The sequence below is a fragment of the Drosophila persimilis genome, unplaced genomic scaffold (assembly GCF_003286085.1).
Source record: "Drosophila persimilis strain 14011-0111.01,24,50 unplaced genomic scaffold, DperRS2 tig00000000-arrow-pilon, whole genome shotgun sequence".
NCBI classification, from domain to species: Eukaryota; Metazoa; Arthropoda; class Insecta; order Diptera; family Drosophilidae; genus Drosophila; species Drosophila persimilis.
In genome coordinates, this window is record NW_020825288.1 from 21,539,714 (window position 1) to 21,559,960 (window position 20,247).

Genomic DNA, 20,247 nt, shown 5'->3' on the forward strand with positions numbered 1-20,247 from the left:
CGAAAAAAAAATTTCGTTAAAAATGGACCAAGAACTAATGGATTTCTTCGACTTTTCGAAGGAATTCGTACGAAAACAAGCACCGCGCGGACATGTATCGAGCAATGTGCACGCTTTTGTGACGGAATCTGACGAATTAGAGAAGCCGATCAAACGCGAAATTGTGGGCAAAGACTATGTGAAGAGCTTTGTCGAAAAAGAGAAGAAGCGCATGAATGGGGTAAGAGGAGGGCCAGCACCTAAAAAGTGCTACAATTGCACTTTTATAAACTTTTTGCTTGCGTTGTTTATTTGTTTACAGATATTCAGTTCTGATGAAATGGCGTCAAGGCGCAATAAAAGCCTCGACGACATGGACAGCGATGAGGAATACGAAGCGTCTCCTGAAATTCGTACCGATGCCGAGTTTTACGAAAAGTACTATTTCAACCTGAATCGAGACAAAAGTCTTCCGATCTACGCAAAGCGCGAGGAGATCATCAACGCCATTAACGAGAATCCCGTTGTGATCGTAAAGGGTGAGACGGGTTGCGGCAAAACGACGCAGGTGAATAAAAAAAAATATAGTTCAAAAATTGAACTAGTTCGTTTTGTATCAGTAGAGCGTAGAATCCGTGCTAGTTCGTTTTGCATTTTTTTTTTTGAGATTCTGAATTTATTTACATATGTAACTCGTAGCTTGGCTTTTCGGCATATCCATAAACTCTTCACAGGCTTCCCCTTCCTCATCCTCATCCTCGGTGTAATCGTCCATTTCGTACTCTCGCTCCACATCTTTTGGCAGTTGCGGCAAAAAAATAGTGGCCGATGATGTGCGTCGTTGGTACGGATCTTGCGCTTCCTGCTCCTCCTCTTTATCGAGCTCAGCCTTTGGCAAGTCGTCCTTCTCTTTTCCGTACATGGCTTTGTAGCGCACCCGCTCACGTAGCTCCAGTTGGTGGTTCGTAGATGTTGTAGGCTGCTCATCATCGTGCTGATTCTGGTTCTGTCCTCCAATAATGTTTTGTATGTCACTGAAGATCTCCCGAAGCTGACTAAAGACCCGAGTAGGCGGCAGTGTCTGTTCTTGGCCGACTAGCTGCTCTTTCTGCCTGTTATAGGCCGTCTCCAACTTACAGAACGGGTCGCTGGCCAGGTCCAGATTCCTAAGGTCCTCCAGCTCATAAATCAGGCTGACCTTATTGGGTCTGTGTTGCTTTAAAATCAGTTCGCTCTTCTTCTGCCTGCTGATTCCCGCAGCACTCTCCACGTTGTCATAGTTGACCAAGCCATCTAGGCCCTGGCCATAGTCCACGGCCGTGAAGCGGAAAGCTTGCTGTTGCACCAAACGCCAGAAGAGGTAGCTAACCTGCTCAGTGTCCTTTTGTTCGGGACTGTCACGACGCAACTGCAACGCATAGTCGCACAGGCTCTGCCAGGTGGATGGTGACACCTCGATCTTGGCAAAATTCTGTGTCGGCTGCTTGTTGTAGACCACGTACAGCAGATAGAATCCTGCAATGCGCTGGAAGCGGGAGGCAGCGGGATATAGTTGCCCATTGGTGCGGCGGCCGCAGGCTACACGCTTGCCCACGTGCAGGGCGGCCAATGTGGTGGCAATTATTTCGATATGGTTCGTCTGGGCGGAGAAGAGATGCTGCAGTTGCAGCTCCTGCCAGCAACGGCAGAAAACCTCAAACTCGCCGTTCTGCTCGTCATTGGCTGCTTGGTTGAAACGTTGCACCAGAAGCCAGCAGTCGTCGTACACATTAACCTCCATCGAAGACCAAAATCTCTTGCTTTATTGCGCGCATTCCACAATAAAAAATGTAAACAATTTTCTATCATCGATATCTGATATCGATGGAACTAGTTCTGGTTCTGGTTGATTTATTTTCCTATTATTCAAATTTGACCGTTACTCAACACCATACTGTAATTCTCCCGCCCAGGTACCGCAATATATTTTGGATGAGGGTTTCAAAAGCAAACAATATTGCAATATCGTTGTTACCCAGCCTCGCCGCATTGCTGCCATTTCCATAGCGAACCGTGTGTGCCAAGAGCGTCAATGGCAGCCGGGCACCGTTTGCGGCTATCAGGTGGGTCTCCACCGGCAGCTGGAACGTTTCGCGGACACACGACTTCTATATTGTACTACGGGAGTGCTTCTGAACATTCTCGTCAACAACAAGACACTCACCCACTATACACACATTGTGCTGGACGAGGTGCACGAGCGCGGCCAAGAAATGGACTTCCTGCTGATTGTGATACGCCGCCTTCTGGCCACAAACTCGCGTCACGTGAAGGTCATCCTGATGTCGGCGACCATTAATCCACGCGAACTGTCCGATTACTTTGCCAATGAGAGCAGTGCACCGCCTGTGATCGCCGCCAGCTATGGACGCAACTTTACTGTGGAGAAGTACTATCGCGACCAATTGCAAAGCATTAACTGGGAGGGCCATCAGGAGGATATAAACAGTCCAGGAATTACGCAGGAGGGCTACAGATCAGCCATTAAAACCATTTTGGTCATTGACAACATGGAGCGCAACGAAAGAGGCACCGGGAAGAGTTACAATCAGTCCTTGCGTGAGGGTTCCATTCTCATCTTCCTGCCCGGCGTTGGAGAAATAAACAACATGTCAGATATGCTCAAGGACATGGCGAATCATGAGTACGAAAACGATTTTGAATAGCACTCATACTATATCCATTGATTCATCTTTCAGTCCCATCATGAAGTTCAATATGGTGCGCTGCCATTCCCTGATGACGTCCGAGGATCAACGGGAAATCTTTCAACCATCACCTCCCGGTTATCGCAAGATCATAATGGCCACCAATGTTGCCGAAAGTTCCATTACCGTTCCGGATGTATCATATATCATAGATTTTTGTTTAGAGAAAGTACTGGTCACCGATACGTCCACAAATTTTAGCAGCCTGCGGCTTGCGTGGGCCTCAAAGACCAACTGTCGCCAGCGCGCCGGACGCGTTGGTCGTCTTCGAAACGGTCGTGTTTATCGCATGGTCACCAAATCATTCTATCAACGAGAGCTATCGGAGTATAGCGTGCCGGAGATGCTTCGCTCACCATTGCAGAATTGTGTGCTCAAGGCCAAAGAGCTGAAAATGGGCACCCCGGTTGAGATGCTGGCCTTGGCACTGTCACCGCCGAATCTCTCGGATATCTGCAACACCATACTGATGCTCAAGGAAGTGGGCGCTCTCTTCCCCACTATGGATGGCACTTACGACCCCAGGGATGGTGACATTACCTATTGGGGTACTATTATGTCTAAGCTGCCGCTAGACACGCACCTGAGTCGACTCATAATATTGGGTTATGTATTCAATCTTGTGGACGAAGCGATCATTATAGCCGCTGGTTTAACGGTGCGTGGCATTTATATAGATAGTGCGCGATTAGGAGCTGACAACTATTGGATGCATTATGTTTTTGCCGATGGCTCTGGTTCCGATTTGGTGGGCATTTGGCGCGTCTACTTGGTAAGGCTCGTACTCCTACTAAACACTCAAATATTTTCTGTATGCTGTATTTATTTATGGTACTTTTAGACCTACTTGAACATGTGCGAGAATGGACTACAAAAGGATGCATCTATACAATGGGCCAAGCGCTTCCATCTCTCGTTGCGAGCGTTGAGCGAGATGCATTTGTTAGTGCAGGACCTACGCTTGCGCTGCGAAAAACTTTCCTTGCTGCCGTTAAACTTCCCCACCCACCGGATCTCCGATGATCGCGAGAAAGCTATAATGCTCAAGGTCATTATTGCTGGGTCTTTCTATCCCAACTACTTTGTGCAATCAAAGTCAACGTCAGGCGACGATCGTAATATGTTCTCGGTGATCTCTGGATTGGATCCCTGCCGCACCGTATACTTCACCAGCTTCACCGACCGTACCATGGGAGAGCTGTACACGCGCAAAGTCAAGCAGCTGTTCCCCGAGGCACAGATACCGCCCGAAAACATGGATGTGACCTTTGGACAGGGCTCGGAGAAGATTTTTGTTACCTTCAAGAATGATATCTACAAGCCCGAGGGCACCACATATGTTCATGTCCCTGGGCGCATCAAAGCGGAGGTTTACAAGGCCTTACGCTTGCGAACATATTGCAATCAGCATTCACTGCGAGTCATGGAGTGAGTTGCGGAAAATTCATTCGGTTTTATCGTATCTGATTCTTCCGCCATTTTTAGACCAATGAATGCCCTAAAGTATGTGAAGGACAAAAAGATAGGGAAGATCGTCGAGGGTCGTTGGATTCCCCCTTCCAAGCCAGTGGCCGTGGAGCTTCTGGCCCTGCCGTCTCTCTTCGACAAGATTATAATCGGAAGGATTACAAATGTGAGTGGGTTGTTCCTAGAGGATACTGTATTGCTCTTATTTTATTTATTTTCTGCAGATTGTGAGCTGTGGAAAGTTCTTTTTTCAACCAGAATCATTTGAGAACTGCATTGCCAACATGTCGGAGCATTTCAATAACCCACAGCAGTTGCAAAATTGTGTGAGAAATGCGGGGGCCATAACCAAGGGGCTAATGTTGCTGGCCAAACGCCAAGGGAAGTACCAGCGTGCAACTGTGGTTCGTGTGGATACGCAGGACAGTCGGAATGTGAGGTTTTACGTTCGTTTCGTTGACTATGGAGATATTGAAAGGCTGCCGATGGCCCAGCTGCGTCTGATGTCCCAGGATTTGTTGCGGCACTATCGCGATTTGCCGCCGCGTTTGTTTGAGTGTCGGTTGGCCCTGGTGCAGCCGGCGTCGATGGTCAGCACATATAACGCCTGGCCGCAGAAGGCCGACGATATGCTACATGCCCTGGCCAAGGGCGGTCGCGTCCAACTAGAGATTTACTCTCTGGTACAGAACGTGGCGGCAGTGATGATACACTTGCGGGAAGGAAACCTCAATGAACTGTTGGTTAAGGAGAAATTGGCCCGTCGCACCGATGAGGATTACATGTCCCGCGTGGATCATGATTTTCGTATGCGCAAACAGGAATGCCGAGGCTATGTATCACAGCAAGAGCGGCAGCAAGTAAATGAAGAGTATCTGCGGTCCAAGCAGCTGCCACAGGATATGGACTTATCTCCGCCACCGCCAGAGGAATGCAACTCGTTGATTACACTCAAGGGACCCTTCAGCACTCTAGAATCGAGAGTATTCTCCACCATGCGTTCGGGCATGTCCAAAACGGTGAGAATCGATCCTTGCTCGGTGAATTTCGTGCTCCTGGATACTGAACCGCAGGATCAACACGCCAAGATGGTTGTGGCCGCTAGTATAAGCGCGGCTGGCCGACACAATGATGTTTTAACTCTACGTAGCACCAGCATAATGCCCAACATACCGGGTTTCGCAGCAATTATGACCCTGATATTCTGCCCACGTGCACAGCTTAAAGCCAACACGGCAAACAGCCGATATGTGTCGATATTGGCCGGAATTGGGTACCATCCACAAACAATGCAATCTTACTATGAAGATCATGATTTGGTAATAAACTTGGATGTGAACATAGACGAGCATGATGTTCTTCTGGTAAGATTATATTTGAAACTGAGGAGCCCAATATCCGATATTAATGGTCAAACCTATCATTCAGATCAATCAAATCCGCTACATGATTGATAGCGCATTCTTCAACCTTGAGGGTGAACTGCATCCAACAGCTGGTCATGCCGACCGCGTTCTAATACATAATACAATTTATCCCGCACTCAATCGGTATGCTTCCCAATTATGTGTGCTTTCAGCAAATTGTATCCATTGTGTTTTTCATCTTTTACAGACTTTTGAGCAAGAATCGAAACTTTATTGAGTGCAATCCGAATAGCAGCGACTACGTATGGCAAGATATGGAGGAGTCCGGAGAGCCGGACCCGCAGCCGTATGGAAGACGTTCCATATTCCCCATGCACACCATTCCCGAGCTGCACGAAGAGAAGATGGACACTGTTTTGGATTTGATTGCGAACTGCAAAGAGATGTACGATTATCGTAACTTGTAAGTGGCTCTATCGCCGGTTGTGCTCTACCGGAATCTAACATGATCTTTTGTGATTACAGTGAAGGCTCTTTCGATCCCATGACCTGCAGTCTGTGCAAACAGTATTTGGAATCGGTGGCAGAGCTTCGTTTGCATCTGCTCACCCAGCTGCATCTCGATCGTGAGAAGGAGGTCGGCTACCCTATTGATTAGGGCTAAAAAATTGCATATTAATCTACCATTTGACGCGAGCTTATTATGTGACTCCATACTATTACAACATTATAGACAGCAGAAGCTAATTTTCTTATTTTTTTCAGTATTTCCATAAATGAATATGGTATTCTCTAATCCTATGGATTACTATTATTATTTTCTTCAATTAATTAAATTCCGATAAGAAAAATCGACAAATTCATTTGATTCATGAGATAACGATTCGCTTGGTGCCAAGCTTTGATTTTTGTAATAGTCGATCCCCGATTATCGAATTGAGTAGAATTTATCAATGTTCAAAGAATATTATATTCAGTTCCTACACAATTAAAATTTGATCACAAAAATGCATTAAATTGAAGTTAAATAGGATTCAAAAGCTCCTCCAATAGGGCTCCTCTTTTGGATTTATTTTAGTTTAGAGACACACACATACGTCTTGCTTATACAACTACGACTTTTTCGGTGGAATTTTCATGCAGTGGCGCTGGGAGAGGAGTACTACTGCTGATCATCTCAGGCTCGCAGAGTGTATAGTTCCGCATACGATTCAGTGGCTTGCTGCACAAACCACACATCTGGTGCTTGTAGACGCCGTAAATCTCAAAGTTGAAGATGTTGAACAGATCGAACTGGATGGTGGCACTTATTTGCGAGCACTCGACGATCAGAATGTTTTGTTCGTTGAGTTCCACACTGCAAGAGGAGGATTTTACGATTGGATTCAAGTAAATAAGGTTAAAAAACTAACCGAAAATCGTAGTCACTGTCCTCGATGGGCCATTGGTAGGGCTGCTGGCGTACGTCGTGCGGCGTCTGGTCCTGGTTGATATAAATGAACACGGGCTCGTCATTCGGCTGACTGCTGTTGTCTGTCCGCGAGTGTAGATTGAAGTAGTTCCGGCCAATGTGGATGCGCAGGCCGTAGTTGCTGGCCAGCCCATGGGTCGGTGAAGGCGTAAGGAACACAGCCATCTTGGGCAGCGGTGAACAGTCGGCCACCAGCAGCGTCAGACACTCCGGCTGCGTGATAATCTCCCCCAGATTGATCAGATAATCGTCAAAGGTGTTGATCATCCCATTGATCACCGAACAGGAGCGTTTTAGTCCAGAGTCATAGGTCAACTCGTGCGAAGCATCGAATTTGGAGTCCAGCTTGTAGAGGAAGGGAATGTGGTAGATGCGCCAATTGACGCCGTTCACCTCCACCGTCAGCCAGAAGTAGTCGTTGGGCGTGTGCATTGTGATATTAATCTCCTGGCTCATGTGCAGGCTGTCCACCTTGTGCGCAGACAATGCCGACACAAGGTGATCCAAGCGATTGGACCACAGCTCAAACCACGCAGGCATCTATCGGTGAGTGATAGCGATTGATATAGATATGCAGATTCTTAGATAGGATAGTACATTCTCTGTCACTTACATTATTAAATTTCAGATCCATATCGTACTGCGTTATCGAGGTAAAGTTCTCGAAATTGCTGCGCTTGCAATACTTGGATGTGGGTATGGGCGAGAACTTGAGCACCTCCTTGGGACAGAAGTCGGTGTCCGTTAGCGAGATCTTGTCCGAACGCAGAAAGGCCCTGGCATGCTCCGAGGGCTGTAAGCGGAAAGAATGGGTTTAATATTCATAGCTCCATCAATGAAAATTATGTACTTACACCAGCACGTGCTGCAAACTGCACTGTGGATCCGTGTTCGGGGCAAGCGCCCTCCTCGGTGGCCAGGCCAAACACCACATTGCCGTTGAGTGTGTGAGGTCGTTTGGTGAAGACCAGCGGTTCATAGGTCAACTTGGTGCAGGCCTTCGGGAGGAAGAATCCAAGGAAAATCCCGTTTAAATGTAAGTCAAGAAACGACCCAAGTGGCTGTCACTAAAGCGAGTCAAGTGCTGACACCCTGTATGTGGTCATCATCATAAGGGCACAGACAGACAGCAGGCCAGGTCGTGTGTGTGGGGTAGTGGGCCACACATTACCATGACAAACTGGTAGACAGGCAACGACAACCCACAACAACTGCGGCAGCGATTAGTGGGGTCCAACCTACACTCATACACACATCCTGGTTGTCTGTCTGTCTGTCTATCTGCGGGTACCTGTCTCCTACGTTCGTGCCTGCCACCTTATTATACCTGTATGAGTAAAACAATGCTTTCCTCTTGAGTGGCTGCCTGCCACAATTGTTGGCCCACATTTGACTGACGTTTGGAGCACGGGAAACGGAGTCGGGCCCAACCGAACCCCGAACATAGTAGGTCCTGGACTTTGCGCGACGTTTGATCAATACAGGGGTTTTTTCGTAGAGCTAGACAGAAGGCAGATAGCTACGCTACAGTTCGGACGCATTTCTCCCCAATTGAAAAATTTAGTAAAATTCCATTTGAACTCCGTACATTTTTTTTAAGAATTTCGTTTTGCGTTGTGTTTTAATAATATAAATTTAGGTTTTCTCTCTGTAAAATAAATTGCAATCATGACTTCGGTAAGCGCACAGTTCTCTACGGACTAGATAGAATGGCAAACCGAAACGGTACTGTAATGCTTTCCATTAACAGATTGAATCGAAACGCGTACAATATCGCAAGTATCTGGAGAGAGCCGGCGTCATTGATGCCCTCAGCAAGGCCCTCATCAAGTTGTACGAGGAACAGAACAAGCCAGAAGATGCCATACGCTTTGTGCGCAAGTTCATGTGCGAGAGCTGCCCGGACGATGCCCAGTACGATCTAATGAAAAATGATTTGGAGGAGGCAAAGACTAGCATCTCGCGTTTGGAGCAGGAGCTAGAGCGCCTGCGTGGTCAAATGTAAGTCTGCTTTAAGCGTGTACTGAATATGACATTGATTCCACTAGCACATTTGCAGCAAAAAGTCACCGGAGGAGTACCAGGAGCTCACCCTGGCTGGCTACAAATCCCTCATGGACGATGAGGAGAATGTTAATTCGCTGCTCCGCAAGTACCTTACACCGGAGCTGTTGGAGGAGTACATGCTGGTGACCACATCGCCGCCAGTGGATGCCTATCTGTACGATTGCGCCGTCTCGGGCTTTGAGCATCACGACTCGTCGGTGGGCATCTATGCCGCCGATCCAGACAGCTACGATGTGTTTGCCAAGATCTTTGATCCGATTATCAAGGACTACCATGCCCAGCAGGACAACGATTCGGATGCGCTGCAAAAGGACAGCGACTGGGGCAATGTGGATGAAATCGAGAACCTGGATCCGGAGCGCAAATACATCATCTCGGCGCGCATACGCATCGCTCGCAACATTGAGGGCTTCCCGTTCTTCCCCAAGCTAACGGAGAAGCAGTTCATCGAGGTGGAGGAGAGGGTGCGTGCCGCCACTGAGACCATGGATGGGGAGCACATCGGCTCCTATCTGACATTGAGCGACATCGATGCCGAGACCCAGCAGGAGATGGTGAAGCGGCACATAATGTTCCATCGCGGTGACGCCTATCTGACCACCGCAGGTTGTTATCGCTTCTGGCCAACGGGCCGTGGTGTCTACCATAATCCGGCCGCTACTTTCCTGATCTGGGTCAACGAGGAGGATCACTTGCGCATCATTTCCATGGCTCCGTGCGGCGACTTGGGCGATGTGTACAATCGTCTGGTCAATGGCCTGCAGGAACTCGAAAAGACCCTGACCTTTGCGCGCAGTCCTCGCTATGGCTTCCTCAGTGCCTGCCCCACCAATCTGGGAACCACCTTGCGTGCCTCGGTGCACATTCGTCTGCCCTTGCTGAGCAAGGATAATGAACGTTTGGTGGCTTTGGCCGATGAGCTGCAGCTGCAGATACGCGGCACCGGCGGCGAGCACACTGCCATCGAGGATGGCGTCATGGATATATCGAACAGACGTCGTCTCGGTTTCACCGAATTCGAGCTGGTCAAGTCTCTGCAGGATGGCATTGTGGCCCTGATCAATGCCGAGGAGGAACTCGAGACAGCCGGACAGGAGGGTTAACTATGTTTTCCACATACCCGAAAAGAAAGCTGATCCCGACACGAAGTACGAAACCACAAAAATACACAACGACAACGACACATGTCCAGCAATGCATCATATTTGGTTAAATAAATAATTATAATAGTCCGGTACGCACTCACCTTCCAGTCCTCCTCATCATCTTTGGAGTTGCGCTGTATTTGACCAATCACCTTGAACCAACTGGATTTCGTGGAGGTCTGCACATCCAGCGTAATGTTCCAGCTATGCAGTGCATCCACATTCTGGGTCTCGTCCGTGTGCTGGAGCGTCAGGGCAATCTGTCGGCCCTTTAAGTCAGCCGTCTTCAAAACATCGTCCGCACAGAAGCTGCCTTCCAGCTAAAAAGAGGATTGGGTTTCGATTCATCATGAATCATGAATGAGGTTTAGTTTTGGGTAGAATGGGTTCCTACTTTGGTGGCATTTTCATTGTACATCAAGAGCGTAAAGTTGCGATCGTGACCCAGATGAATGGAACTCAATTGTGTGAAGCCAAAGACATACATCAGCAGGCTGACAATCATGTTCCGTGAGAAGCCACTGGAAAGAAGGATATATCGATAGAGTTAGGTTAGTTCTACCAAAGATTGTTGTAATGATAAAGGCTAATGAAGAGAATGAGTGAGAGATGTATTCTAATACTATACTATACTATAGTAATTACTTCTCTATAAACTCTGATTTGAGTAGCATCCCACGATACTTGATCAGTTCGTTGAGATTCGTATTGATGGCCAGCTGGACGCCCAGGTCCGGAATGGTATACGTGAGGAACTGAAACTGAAAGACAAGATGTGATCTTTATTCTTTCTCTACACCATTGCAAAGAGTGTGTCATGTCCATACCACATCATTGCTCCTTTCGGGAAGCATAATCTCCTCAAAGGGAGCCGTTGCAGTCTTTGTAATGAGACCCCGCGTCTTGGTCACAGCCCGTGATTTGAAGGACAGACCGCTGGTGAGGTTCTGTGGCCGCGAGAACGAATACCGAGTGCACGGGCTGCCACTGGTATTGAGGTTGAGCTCATTGCTGAACGGAATGTATATGAGGAAGCCCTGTTCTCGGTTTATCTCGTGATCGAGATTCAAGAACGGATTGTAGCTGCGACTCCTAACAGAGGCATACGAGGAGTACCTTGCATCGATCTCCAGTGTATGCTTGGATATGGGCGGTGTGCGTTGCTCCGTGATGTTGCCACGCAGCGAGGTGAGCACCGTTGTCTGCAGCAGCACATCCGATGCGGTACCCAGCACAGTGGGCACTGAATAGCGATTCATGAAGGGCCAGCGGACGGTCTGCATGTTGATGTGACTGTCAGTGCGAATGATCTGCTGCAGGCGCTCCAGAACTAAGGGAAAGTGTTGTACAAATTAGGAATCAAGTGGAGACGTTCTGCCACTTACGGTTCTCGTATGTCAACTGTGTGAACATGCGCTGATTGAGGAAGTACGACAGCACTGTCTTGCCCTCCATTTGCAGGATAAACTCTAGATGCAGATTCTTCGAATTGATGGCGGGTGCCTGCAGCATACTCAGCAGAGTCTTGATGCTCTTGTAAGTGAACGGATCGCTGCTGTTCCTCGACTGCATCGCGTTCAGTACGGCATCCGGCAGCCCTCTCGCCTTGATGTACAACTAAGGGAGGATGTGGAATAGAATTTAGTACAGAAGAAGCTGAGGCACGGGGGAGACTCACCGCCAGTTGTCCCGTGAATTTCCCTAGGGCTTCCGTATCGAACTTGAAGAAGGCGACCACAGGCATATCCGACTTGGGATCGCCCACTAAAAAGACTTGCAGCATGGCCCCGATGCCGAACTTGGAGTCGCGGTAGTCGAAGATGTAGTTACCGGTCACCCAATAACGTGGCTCTGGCTTCTGGGGCAGATGGCGATGCATGTAGGAGAGCAGGCGGCGTCTGAGGAGTAGACAAAGGAAGTAAATTGGTTTGTACTGAGTGCTAGGCGCGAGGGGATCACTTGCAGATGCTGGTAACAGGGATACGTGGTCTCCGATATGCTGGTGACCGTCGTGCGGTAATAGTTGATCATATGCGGATCCGTTTCGCTCTGAATGATGCGATGGATGCTGATCAGTCGTGCTGCAGTGGGATTGGAGATCAGCAGGAGGGTCACAGCCGCCACACGCAGCTCCAAACTTGCGTTGCGCGACTCAAAAATCGGCCAATAGATCTCGTAGATACGCTCGGGTCGGGTGGGTGCCAGCGGCAGCGTGGTCCAGGCAGCCATAAACTTAAGATCCTCATTCTCATTGGGATCCTGAACAATCGGCTCCAAGTAGTTGGCCACGTTTCCCAGCTGTAGGTTGTTCAGGCCCTGCAGGTACAGCATCTTCTGCTCAAAGTCGCGGTCATCTGGAGAGGAAACAGAAGACAGAATCAGTGGGCGATCATTTAAAGGGAGGACCTGCTACTCACTCAAATATGCATTAAAGTACTTCTGAACATACTCTTCGAACTCATCCTTGTCGATTCCTCGTGCCACATAGACATTGTGCACGAGCGTGGCAAAACTGAGGATCGCCGCCTGGCGCACGTCCGGGCGATCGGGTCCAATCTTCAAGAAGTCCTCGCACACGTGGACCAGCTCCGCCGACAGTTCAAATATGTGGAATGGCATGGGAATAAGTAGCTGCACGGCAATCTGCGGCTTGGTCATCTTCCGTACGATGAGGTGGTGGGTGAGAAACACCGAGGCCTTGGTGCCGATGCGGGGTATGATCTCGTGGAATATATTCCGGATGGTCTCCTGGCGGTACGAGGTGCCAATGTCCACCTCCCGGTAAAGCTTCTTCAGCGACTCGAAGTCCATTTCGCTGAGCAACTTGATCACGTCCGACAGCGTCGAATCGTAGGGCTCACTGAACTTGAACTCCGTGCTCTCTAGGGCCTCGGCTAGACTGTCCAGCAGTCCACCTGCCTGGACGATCAGTGTCTCCTGCTGCTGGGGATTGCGTCCGCCCGTCGGATCGTTGGGTTCCAGTGGCTGCAGCTCCAGGCTAGATGGTTCCGCAGCCATGGAAGTCTCAATATCAATGGGATTGTCGATGGGCGTCTCGTTCTGAAAATTCAGCAGCAGCTCGGAGTTGATGTACTGCGCCTCCCCCGTGGACTCGAAGGTGTGTATTAGAGTCGTGCCCTTGGCATGGGCCATGCTCAGGAAGTAGCCCGTCTCGTTGTGCGGCAGCATCCCATAGATGGCCTCGTTTCCGATTATGACGCTCTTCTGGTGATCAAATTCGCAAGTGTTTGGTGGGACATTGCTTCTGGTGATGTGCACAGCCTCCGAATAGGGAGTGCAGGTCTTCAGTTCGGGGGTTTTCCTAATGGATATGTAGTTGGTTTTGTTAGACACAAAGTACTCCGTCCGACAGGTGCCGTGAATGCCAAGCTGTTGAAAGAATCTTTGAATTAAGCGATAATTTAATTATTACATGCCTAAACATTACCTCATCTAGGACAAAGGCCCCGCTAGACTTCATTTGGAACTGCAGGACAGAGGCAATGGCACGCTTAAAATTCATGGACCATATGGGATCCCCCTCCTTGAAGACCACATGTGATATGCTGCCGTTTTCTGTGAGCACGATCTTGAAGGGTTTATATGGTGGATACATCTCCTTATTCTGCAGGAACTTCTCTCCCGAATTGTTAAGCGTTACATCATCGATGACCAGCTGCAAAAGATTCCATTTAAAGATTGTGCTTTAGTTGGGGAAACCCACTCGTGAGACAGGGATGATACGGGGGGTTGGGTTTATCTGACAAACAAAAAACAAACATTTTACATATGCCACACACATGCATCGCGCCGGATCGCATGGCGGTCCGCTGATAAGGTAGGGCCTACTCCTAGAACAGCAGCCGCCTCCAGTCAAAACAATCAGAACTGATTACGAACAAACACACACACACAAACACACACGGATCTTCAAGAGATATACATAGTATATATATTATGCGAAGGGGAAGGGAACAGTGAATTGAATGCATGTATTGGCAGCAGCATCTCCGACAATGAAAGAAGTTCACAGCCCGAGTTCAGATCATTGTGTACTCTCGTACTCCCCATCTCCATCTCCATCTCTATCATCTCCTTCTCTCTCCGTGAGAGTCGTCTCTGTGAAAGGTTAAATTGTTTTTAATTCATCTGCGAATTCTTTTTTTCCTTTTTGCAATGTCTGTTGTCTGCACAGAATTCTCTGCGAATGGAACTGTATGTAGAATGGGTGTACAATGCCACTCCACAGATCTTCTGACATCTCGATTGACTGAATTGTACAAATTGTTAATGAAATCAATAAATTGATTGAATATTTTAACTGATTTTCAATTGATTTACATATATACATGTGTGTGTATTATATATACTCATGATTATATGGGAAAAAGTTATACATCGTATATAAATTTAGGGGAATTTCCATAAGAACATTCCAAAATGCAATCTTCAATATACAATAATCAAAATATGACTGTTTTTGTTTTGTTTTATAAACAATAATATTTTTGCAATTATTATTTGTAACCTAAGGAATACCAATTAACAATTACTTATCGGGGGTCGCCTGAGAGATTAGAAATAAAATATTTCCAAGGGGATAACTCACCGCTGCTGCCATGACCAATTCACTCTGCCTCTGCAACGTCAGCTTGCCCCGCACAATCCAGCCTGTCGTAGGTGGTGATGGATGTCCCTCGTCCTGGGGCTTGGCTCCCACCAGTACATTGCCGACATACTCGTAGAGCATCTGCTTGTTGAGGCCAATGATGTTGAAGGCATGCCCGGCATCGAAGATCAGGAAAAGATCTGACAGATAGATAGATAGATTGGGGAAATTGAATTTCAATTCGAGATGTTCGCTCGCTCGCTCTCTCTTGCAATTGGATGGGCAATAAACTCTTCAATTATCAATTGAATTTCGTTTCTTATATATGTACATGACAGGGCATCCATCTATACCATCCATGCAATAAATTGTATGGGCATGCTATATATATACATATATAGCAGCATACTGTATATGCTGATGATTTATGCGAGTACGAGTGTGTACATGACGATCGCGAAACGCTTTTAATCAATGTTATTTATTTTTCAGCTTCTTCAATGAAACATTACGTCATGTTCTTGAATTATTTTCTGATATAGTTTTTGGGATTATCAATTAGGTTAATTTACGTACACACAAACACGGAACACTTGAGTCGCCTCATGGCCAGAGACGTGCTGGTGGACACTCTTTTCACAGTTTCACTGGCTCCCAAAATGGTTTTCACTTTCAGGATATTTTTGTAATTTATATATATAAACGTATATATGGAGTATTATCTGATTCGATTTAAAAAAAAGCCGACGTTATTCCTTTATCACCACAAAAGCCGCGTCTTGTCTTTATGGAATTTCCACGTCTGCTCAGCTCGCGTTCCACTCTCGTACTGAGCCTCAGAGCGGACTTCAGGGCCAGGGCTGGCCTTGCCGGAGTTTCAGTGCTGTGCTGATAAGCAGAAGAGCCGCTCGAGAGCAATCGCAGTCTCTCTCTCTCCCTCTTTGCAAGATTCTCTTAAAATGTATCCTAGAACAGTCGTTGTGATTGGGTCTATAAAAATCTACGTTATTTATTTTAAGAGTAGCGCATAAGATTACTTATAAACGAACTTAGACTTTCGACAAATTGCTCATGCATCATAAACGTATAACAAAATACCACACATCACACATGGAATATAATAGGAATAACAAAAAAGTGCCTACTTAAAGCTACGGTTAACGCGCTCCACCATGAGCATGTCCTGCTCGAAAGTGGGCACCACCACTGGGACCAGCACCAGCACCACCCGCAACACCCGCACCACCGCTAGCATCACGTGCCGGCTTTGGTTTTTCGAAGCCCGCATTCTCTGCCTCTGCATTGTCTGCGGCATTTTGTTCTGCATCCAGATTTTTGAGCTGCTGCTGCCACATGTCCGCATAGATGCCATCGTTACGCTGGACCAGCTGCTCGTGCCGGCCCCGCTCCACAATGCTGCCGTCCTGCAGCACCAGAATCTCATCCGCATGAATGATGGTCGACAGCCGATGCGCCACAATAATTGTCGTTCGATTAGCGCATACGCGGGCCAAAGCCGCCTGGATGTTGCGCTCTGTGTGCGTGTCCAAAGCGGAGGTGGCCTCGTCCAACAGCACAATGATGGGTGCCTTTAGCAGGGTGCGGGCAATGGCCACTCGCTGCTTCTCGCCGCCACTCAGGCGCAGTCCACGCTCGCCCACCTTCGTCTCGTAGCGGTCGGGAAAGCTGAGGATCTTCTCGTGAATGTCGGCTGCTCGGGCCGCCTCATAGACGGCTTCGTCAGACGCCCCCAACTTTGCGTATTCGATGTTATAGAAAATGGTGTTGTTAAACAGCACCGTGTCCTGGGGCACCACACCAATAGCCTTGCGCAGGCTCTGCTGTTGCACGAGCTTTATGTTTTGGCCGTCGATCAGGATGGCTCCCGTCTGTACATCGTAAAATCGGAAGAGCAAACGCATGATTGTGCTCTTGCCAGCTCCCGAAGGACCAACAATAGCCACAGTCTTGCCGGCAGGCACTGTGAAGTTCACATTGCGCAGGACAATCTTCTCTGGGGTGTAGCCAAACGTCACATTTGAGAACTCAATGCCACCGCCTGCTGTGAGAAGGGGGGCACATCCGGGCGCATCAACAATCTCCTCATCCTCACGCAGCAGATCAAACATGTTCTCCATGTCCACAAAGTTCTTCTGGATGGCCCGATAGTAGGTGCCAAACCAGTTTAGAGGCATATACAACTCCATCAAATAGGTAGAAAACAGCACAAAGTCACCCACGGTGAGGGTCTGATGATGGACCACCAAATACACGCAAAGGAGGGAGCCGGCTAGGAGACCCAGGCACAGTATAATATTCTGAGCGGTGTTGAGCATGTTGAGGGTGAGCATCGACAGGAATTCCTCCTTCTGGTACTTGAGAATGGCCTCCCTGTAGCAATCCACCTCGTAATTCTCCGCTCCGTAGTATTTAACAGTCTCAAAGTTCAGCAAAGAGTCCACACTGCGTGCACGCTGCTCATTGTCTGCCATATTCATTCTTCTTTGGTATTTCGTGCGCCATTCCGTAATCGCAATTGTGGAGGCTGCAAAGAGAAGACGTTAGATGAAACGTTCGATTCAAAATCCAAGGGATAAGATCTCTTATGTACCTATATACAAGAACATTGTGAGGAACACAATCAAGCCGAACCACCAGTTGAAGGCATAGATAAAGAAGGCCACAGCCACCAGCAGATCCAAAATTGTGGGCGTGATGGAAAACACAATATAGTTGAGCAGATTATTAATCGAGTCCGTGCCTCGATCCATAACACGCAGCACCTCCCCCGTCTTGCGCTGCAGGTGCCATCTGAGAGATAGCTGATGCAGATGACGGAACAGATCGATCTCAATCTCACGGGTCGTGTACTGCTGCACACGAATCCAGAGGAAGGTGCGCAGATTGTTGAACAGGCCCATGGTGCCAGTGCCGCCGCCTTGGAGGAACGACAGGGCCACATAGATCAGCACAAAGTCATAACGGAAGATTATCGGCTCGATGGTCAAGCTGTCCACTAAAGAAGGCAAGGCGAGAGATTAGCAAAATGACTGTAGGAAATTCCTCACCAAAAAACATGACCTACCCAACTTCTTGCGATAAATCGGCAAAAACAATTTAATGACGCGTCCGGCAATCAGCATCATGATGCAAATGAGGACAGCGATTTGCAGTGCCAAATCCTTTTTGGGCCACAGATAGGGAAAGATTTTGCGCAGCTTGCGCCAGCCATTTCTAAAGGCGGAACCCGTCTGTGCATTCGCCTGCGACTCGCTGGATGAGTCATTGTCCACCAGTCGCTGATGATAGGGCGCCATAATGCCAGGGGCCTTTAGACCCAGCACAAAGATGAGCAGAGAGACTAGGAAGCGCGTGACAAATAGTCCCATTTCGATTTGGTCCTTGTTGCTGGAAGGGCAAGATAAATCATAGGTAATTTATGGAATTGGAAAGGGTATTTCTAATTACCTCTTAAGATTGAACCACCAATCCTCGTGTCTCAGATTAATAAAAGCCAGCGACTCATTGATAAAGGCCAGGGTCCAAAACAGCAGAAGAACAAGTCCATGCCCTCGCGTTGGCACCGATGGAAGTAGATAGAAACGCTCCTTAAGTATCAAACAGATGCTAAATGGATATGCAAAGCACACCACAACAGTTGAATAGATCTAAAGCAAGGTCATAGAGAGGTCATCAAATGCTTTCCTGTGAGACAGAGAGCAATGTACTCACCATATAGCCATAAACAGCACTGTCTGTGTAGATGCGAGCATTCAAGAAGAATCGCATTACAGCTAACACGGGCAACAGGAACAGCAGGAACAATTGCAGGGCATAAAGCCGCGACTTGGAGATCTGTGTGGGATCCGTGATGCGAGTGGCATACCTTCGGTACATCAGAAGCTGTATGCATCCAAAGAGCAGTATAAATCCACCATAGACCGACGGACCCACGGTGTCCATGAAGCAGTGAGAGATGCCATGTTTGGTCCACACCTCGCTGAGCGTCACATTCGGCGGGCAGTACAACATTTTGCCTGTAAGCGGTTGAACTATTTACTCATTTGACAAGCTGCTTCTGATATCAAAGCACGTCCGACGACGACTGGCGAGCGTTCTGATAAACCCAAGCGCAAGCAATGACTGAATACCTCTATGACCAATTGCCTTTGTTTTATGGGGGCGGTCGTTTCACAATTAATCTCCGAAATTATCAGTCGCCGAAGCGGCACCAAACGGGAATCACATTTGCCTCGACGACATCACACGGGAAGAGATAGGTGCGCAAAAAGGGTGTCGAATGTTCTACTATTAGCACCTACTCTTTCTGGCACGGCACCAAAGTTCACTTTACTTCACCGAAGAGCAGCAGCATATCAATCAATGAATTTTGCAATTCATTCAACCCATTTGCTATGTAAAATTATGCAATGCTGCGCATGCTGTCTGCACGCCGTATGGCTTTATCTACTTACCCGCTATTGACGCCGCACACTAGTATCAACTATATAATTACTGCTAAATAGTCTGACAGTTAGAATCAGCAGAAAAACAAGTGGAAAAACGCGTAAAAAACAAAACTCCGGCTAATCAACAACAACATCAGTGTGACCGCGGAAGTATCGCAGATCGAACATACGGTCTGACCCTCACAGATATACCGAAACATACCGCCTCATTTTCAAAATATACCGTAAATATACTGACGAACTCAAGTTCTATATTCGATTATTATATCAATTTCCTACAAGATTAGTTAAATTTAGATTCCCATCTTTATTGATTCCAAAATAAGGCTTAGGCAAACGGTCCATACCGCGTTTCAAATATACTGGACAATGTTATGAAAAGTTTAAAATTAGCAAGGTGTGTGAGCTAGACATGGTGGCATGAAAATCAGTGTGACCAAGCATATGAAAATTTTAACCGTTTGGCGCCAGCTCAGCAGTTAAAGTTTGCATTCAAACAAAGAATTGATTACTCAGAAAACAATTTAATTCCTTAATCTATAACAGAAATTTAACACAAATCCTTATATTTCTCAGGTATAACCCCTTTATTCGTCAATTTTTCAAATAAATATTCATGTTCCTCTAATACTTTACACATACACGAAAAAAATTTCACAATTTTGTCTACGCTTAACTTCTAGATCTAGGTTACTTTCAGTTTAAAGTTTAAACTAGTTGTCTGAGTTGGAGAAATGAATATTCAAAGCACAAGGAACAGATCGGTTGCGGGGAGGGGGGGGAGTAAATATCCTATTTACACCGATATTATGGATAAAATTCGCTACTTACGAGTAAGGAAAGGAGGTGATTAAAAGCTAAGCAAAACACTTTCGCAGAGTCTTATACAAATTTCGAATTTGATTTCCGTCTCACTTATCCATCGA

At 47.4% G+C, this 20,247-nt stretch overlaps 5 protein-coding genes across 7 annotated transcripts; 2 read left to right on the forward strand and 3 right to left on the reverse strand.

Moving 5' to 3' along the window:
• The first annotated feature begins 7 nt into the window (after positions 1-7).
• LOC6592096 (probable ATP-dependent RNA helicase spindle-E) lies at positions 8-6,307 on the forward strand. The gene is made up of 10 exons (XM_002016994.2): positions 8-220; positions 302-547; positions 1,932-2,662; positions 2,718-3,498; positions 3,568-4,154; positions 4,212-4,359; positions 4,418-5,557; positions 5,622-5,743; positions 5,808-6,023; positions 6,086-6,307. Exons 1-10 carry the CDS (start codon positions 23-25, stop codon positions 6,216-6,218), a joined length of 4,302 nt encoding a protein of 1,433 aa, XP_002017030.2. The 5' UTR covers positions 8-22; the 3' UTR covers positions 6,219-6,307.
• On the reverse strand, positions 622-1,761 carry LOC6592098. The gene has a single exon (XM_002016996.2). It carries the CDS (start codon positions 1,757-1,759, stop codon positions 656-658), a length of 1,104 nt encoding a protein of 367 aa, XP_002017032.2. The 5' UTR covers positions 1,760-1,761; the 3' UTR covers positions 622-655.
• A 270-nt stretch (positions 6,308-6,577) lies between the features above and the next one.
• On the reverse strand, positions 6,578-15,718 carry LOC6592099. The gene is made up of 15 exons (XM_002016997.2): positions 15,429-15,718; positions 14,853-15,052; positions 13,692-13,919; positions 12,661-13,633; positions 12,207-12,597; positions 11,922-12,141; positions 11,629-11,860; positions 11,071-11,573; positions 10,889-11,004; positions 10,638-10,764; positions 10,345-10,563; positions 7,886-8,029; positions 7,645-7,824; positions 6,973-7,571; positions 6,578-6,917 (listed from the first exon to the last, which is right to left on the reverse strand). The coding sequence occupies exons 1-15, from the start codon at positions 15,457-15,459 to the stop codon at positions 6,665-6,667; spliced, it is 4,416 nt and encodes a 1,471-aa protein (XP_002017033.1). The 5' UTR covers positions 15,460-15,718; the 3' UTR covers positions 6,578-6,664.
• On the forward strand, positions 8,057-10,283 carry LOC6592100 (arginine kinase). Its single transcript, XM_002016998.2, has 3 exons — positions 8,057-8,708; positions 8,782-9,032; positions 9,091-10,283. The coding sequence occupies exons 1-3, from the start codon at positions 8,700-8,702 to the stop codon at positions 10,199-10,201; spliced, it is 1,371 nt and encodes a 456-aa protein (XP_002017034.1). The 5' UTR covers positions 8,057-8,699; the 3' UTR covers positions 10,202-10,283.
• A 118-nt stretch (positions 15,719-15,836) lies between the features above and the next one.
• Positions 15,837-19,379, reverse strand: LOC6592101 (ATP-binding cassette sub-family B member 6, mitochondrial). 3 transcript variants are annotated; one of them, XM_026984397.1, is made up of 6 exons: positions 19,328-19,379; positions 18,585-18,889; positions 18,321-18,520; positions 17,938-18,260; positions 17,464-17,868; positions 16,010-17,397 (listed from the first exon to the last, which is right to left on the reverse strand). In XM_026984397.1, the coding sequence occupies exons 2-6, from the start codon at positions 18,882-18,884 to the stop codon at positions 16,010-16,012; spliced, it is 2,616 nt and encodes an 871-aa protein (XP_026840198.1). In that variant the 5' UTR covers positions 18,885-18,889; positions 19,328-19,379. The 3 variants fall into 3 exon arrangements, with proteins under 3 accessions (XP_002017035.1, XP_026840198.1, XP_026840199.1); XM_026984398.1 differs by lacking the exon at positions 19,328-19,379 and adding an exon at positions 19,004-19,109; XM_002016999.2 differs by lacking the exon at positions 19,328-19,379 and having other exon boundaries at positions 15,837-17,397; positions 18,585-18,884.
• Positions 19,380-20,247: the final 868 nt, after the last annotated feature.

What these genes read in the sequence shown, in the direction of transcription:
- LOC6592096 (XM_002016994.2), top strand. Translation starts at nt 23, where the DNA reads ATGGACCAAGAACTAATGGATTTCTTCGACTTTTCGAAGGAATTCGTA. An exon ending in GTTGCGGCAAAACGACGCAG is followed by an intron (nt 548 to 1,931) that starts GTGAATAAAAAA and finishes TCTCCCGCCCAG; the next exon opens with GTACCGCAATATATTTTGGA. An exon ending in AAGGACATGGCGAATCATGA is followed by an intron (nt 2,663 to 2,717) that starts GTACGAAAACGA and finishes TTCATCTTTCAG; the next exon opens with TCCCATCATGAAGTTCAATA.
- LOC6592098 (XM_002016996.2), bottom strand. Translation starts at nt 1,759, where the DNA reads ATGGAGGTTAATGTGTACGACGACTGCTGGCTTCTGGTGCAACGTTTC.
- LOC6592100 (XM_002016998.2), top strand. An exon ending in GAGCGCCTGCGTGGTCAAAT is followed by an intron (nt 9,033 to 9,090) that starts GTAAGTCTGCTT and finishes GCACATTTGCAG; the next exon opens with CAAAAAGTCACCGGAGGAGT.
- LOC6592099 (XM_002016997.2), bottom strand. Translation starts at nt 15,459, where the DNA reads ATGAGGCGACTCAAGTGTTCCGTGTTTGTGT. An exon ending in ACAGTTGACATACGAGAACC is followed by an intron (nt 11,574 to 11,628) that starts GTAAGTGGCAGA and finishes ACTTTCCCTTAG; the next exon opens with TTCTGGAGCGCCTGCAGCAG. An exon ending in CCGAAAGGAGCAATGATGTG is followed by an intron (nt 11,005 to 11,070) that starts GTATGGACATGA and finishes CTTGTCTTTCAG; the next exon opens with TTTCAGTTCCTCACGTATAC.
- LOC6592101 (XM_002016999.2), bottom strand. Translation starts at nt 18,884, where the DNA reads ATGTTGTACTGCCCGCCGAATGTGACGCTCAGCGAGGTGTGGACCAAA. An exon ending in TGGTGGTTCAATCTTAAGAG is followed by an intron (nt 18,261 to 18,320) that starts GTAATTAGAAAT and finishes TTGCCCTTCCAG; the next exon opens with CAACAAGGACCAAATCGAAA. An exon ending in GATTTATCGCAAGAAGTTGG is followed by an intron (nt 17,869 to 17,937) that starts GTAGGTCATGTT and finishes TGCCTTCTTTAG; the next exon opens with TGGACAGCTTGACCATCGAG.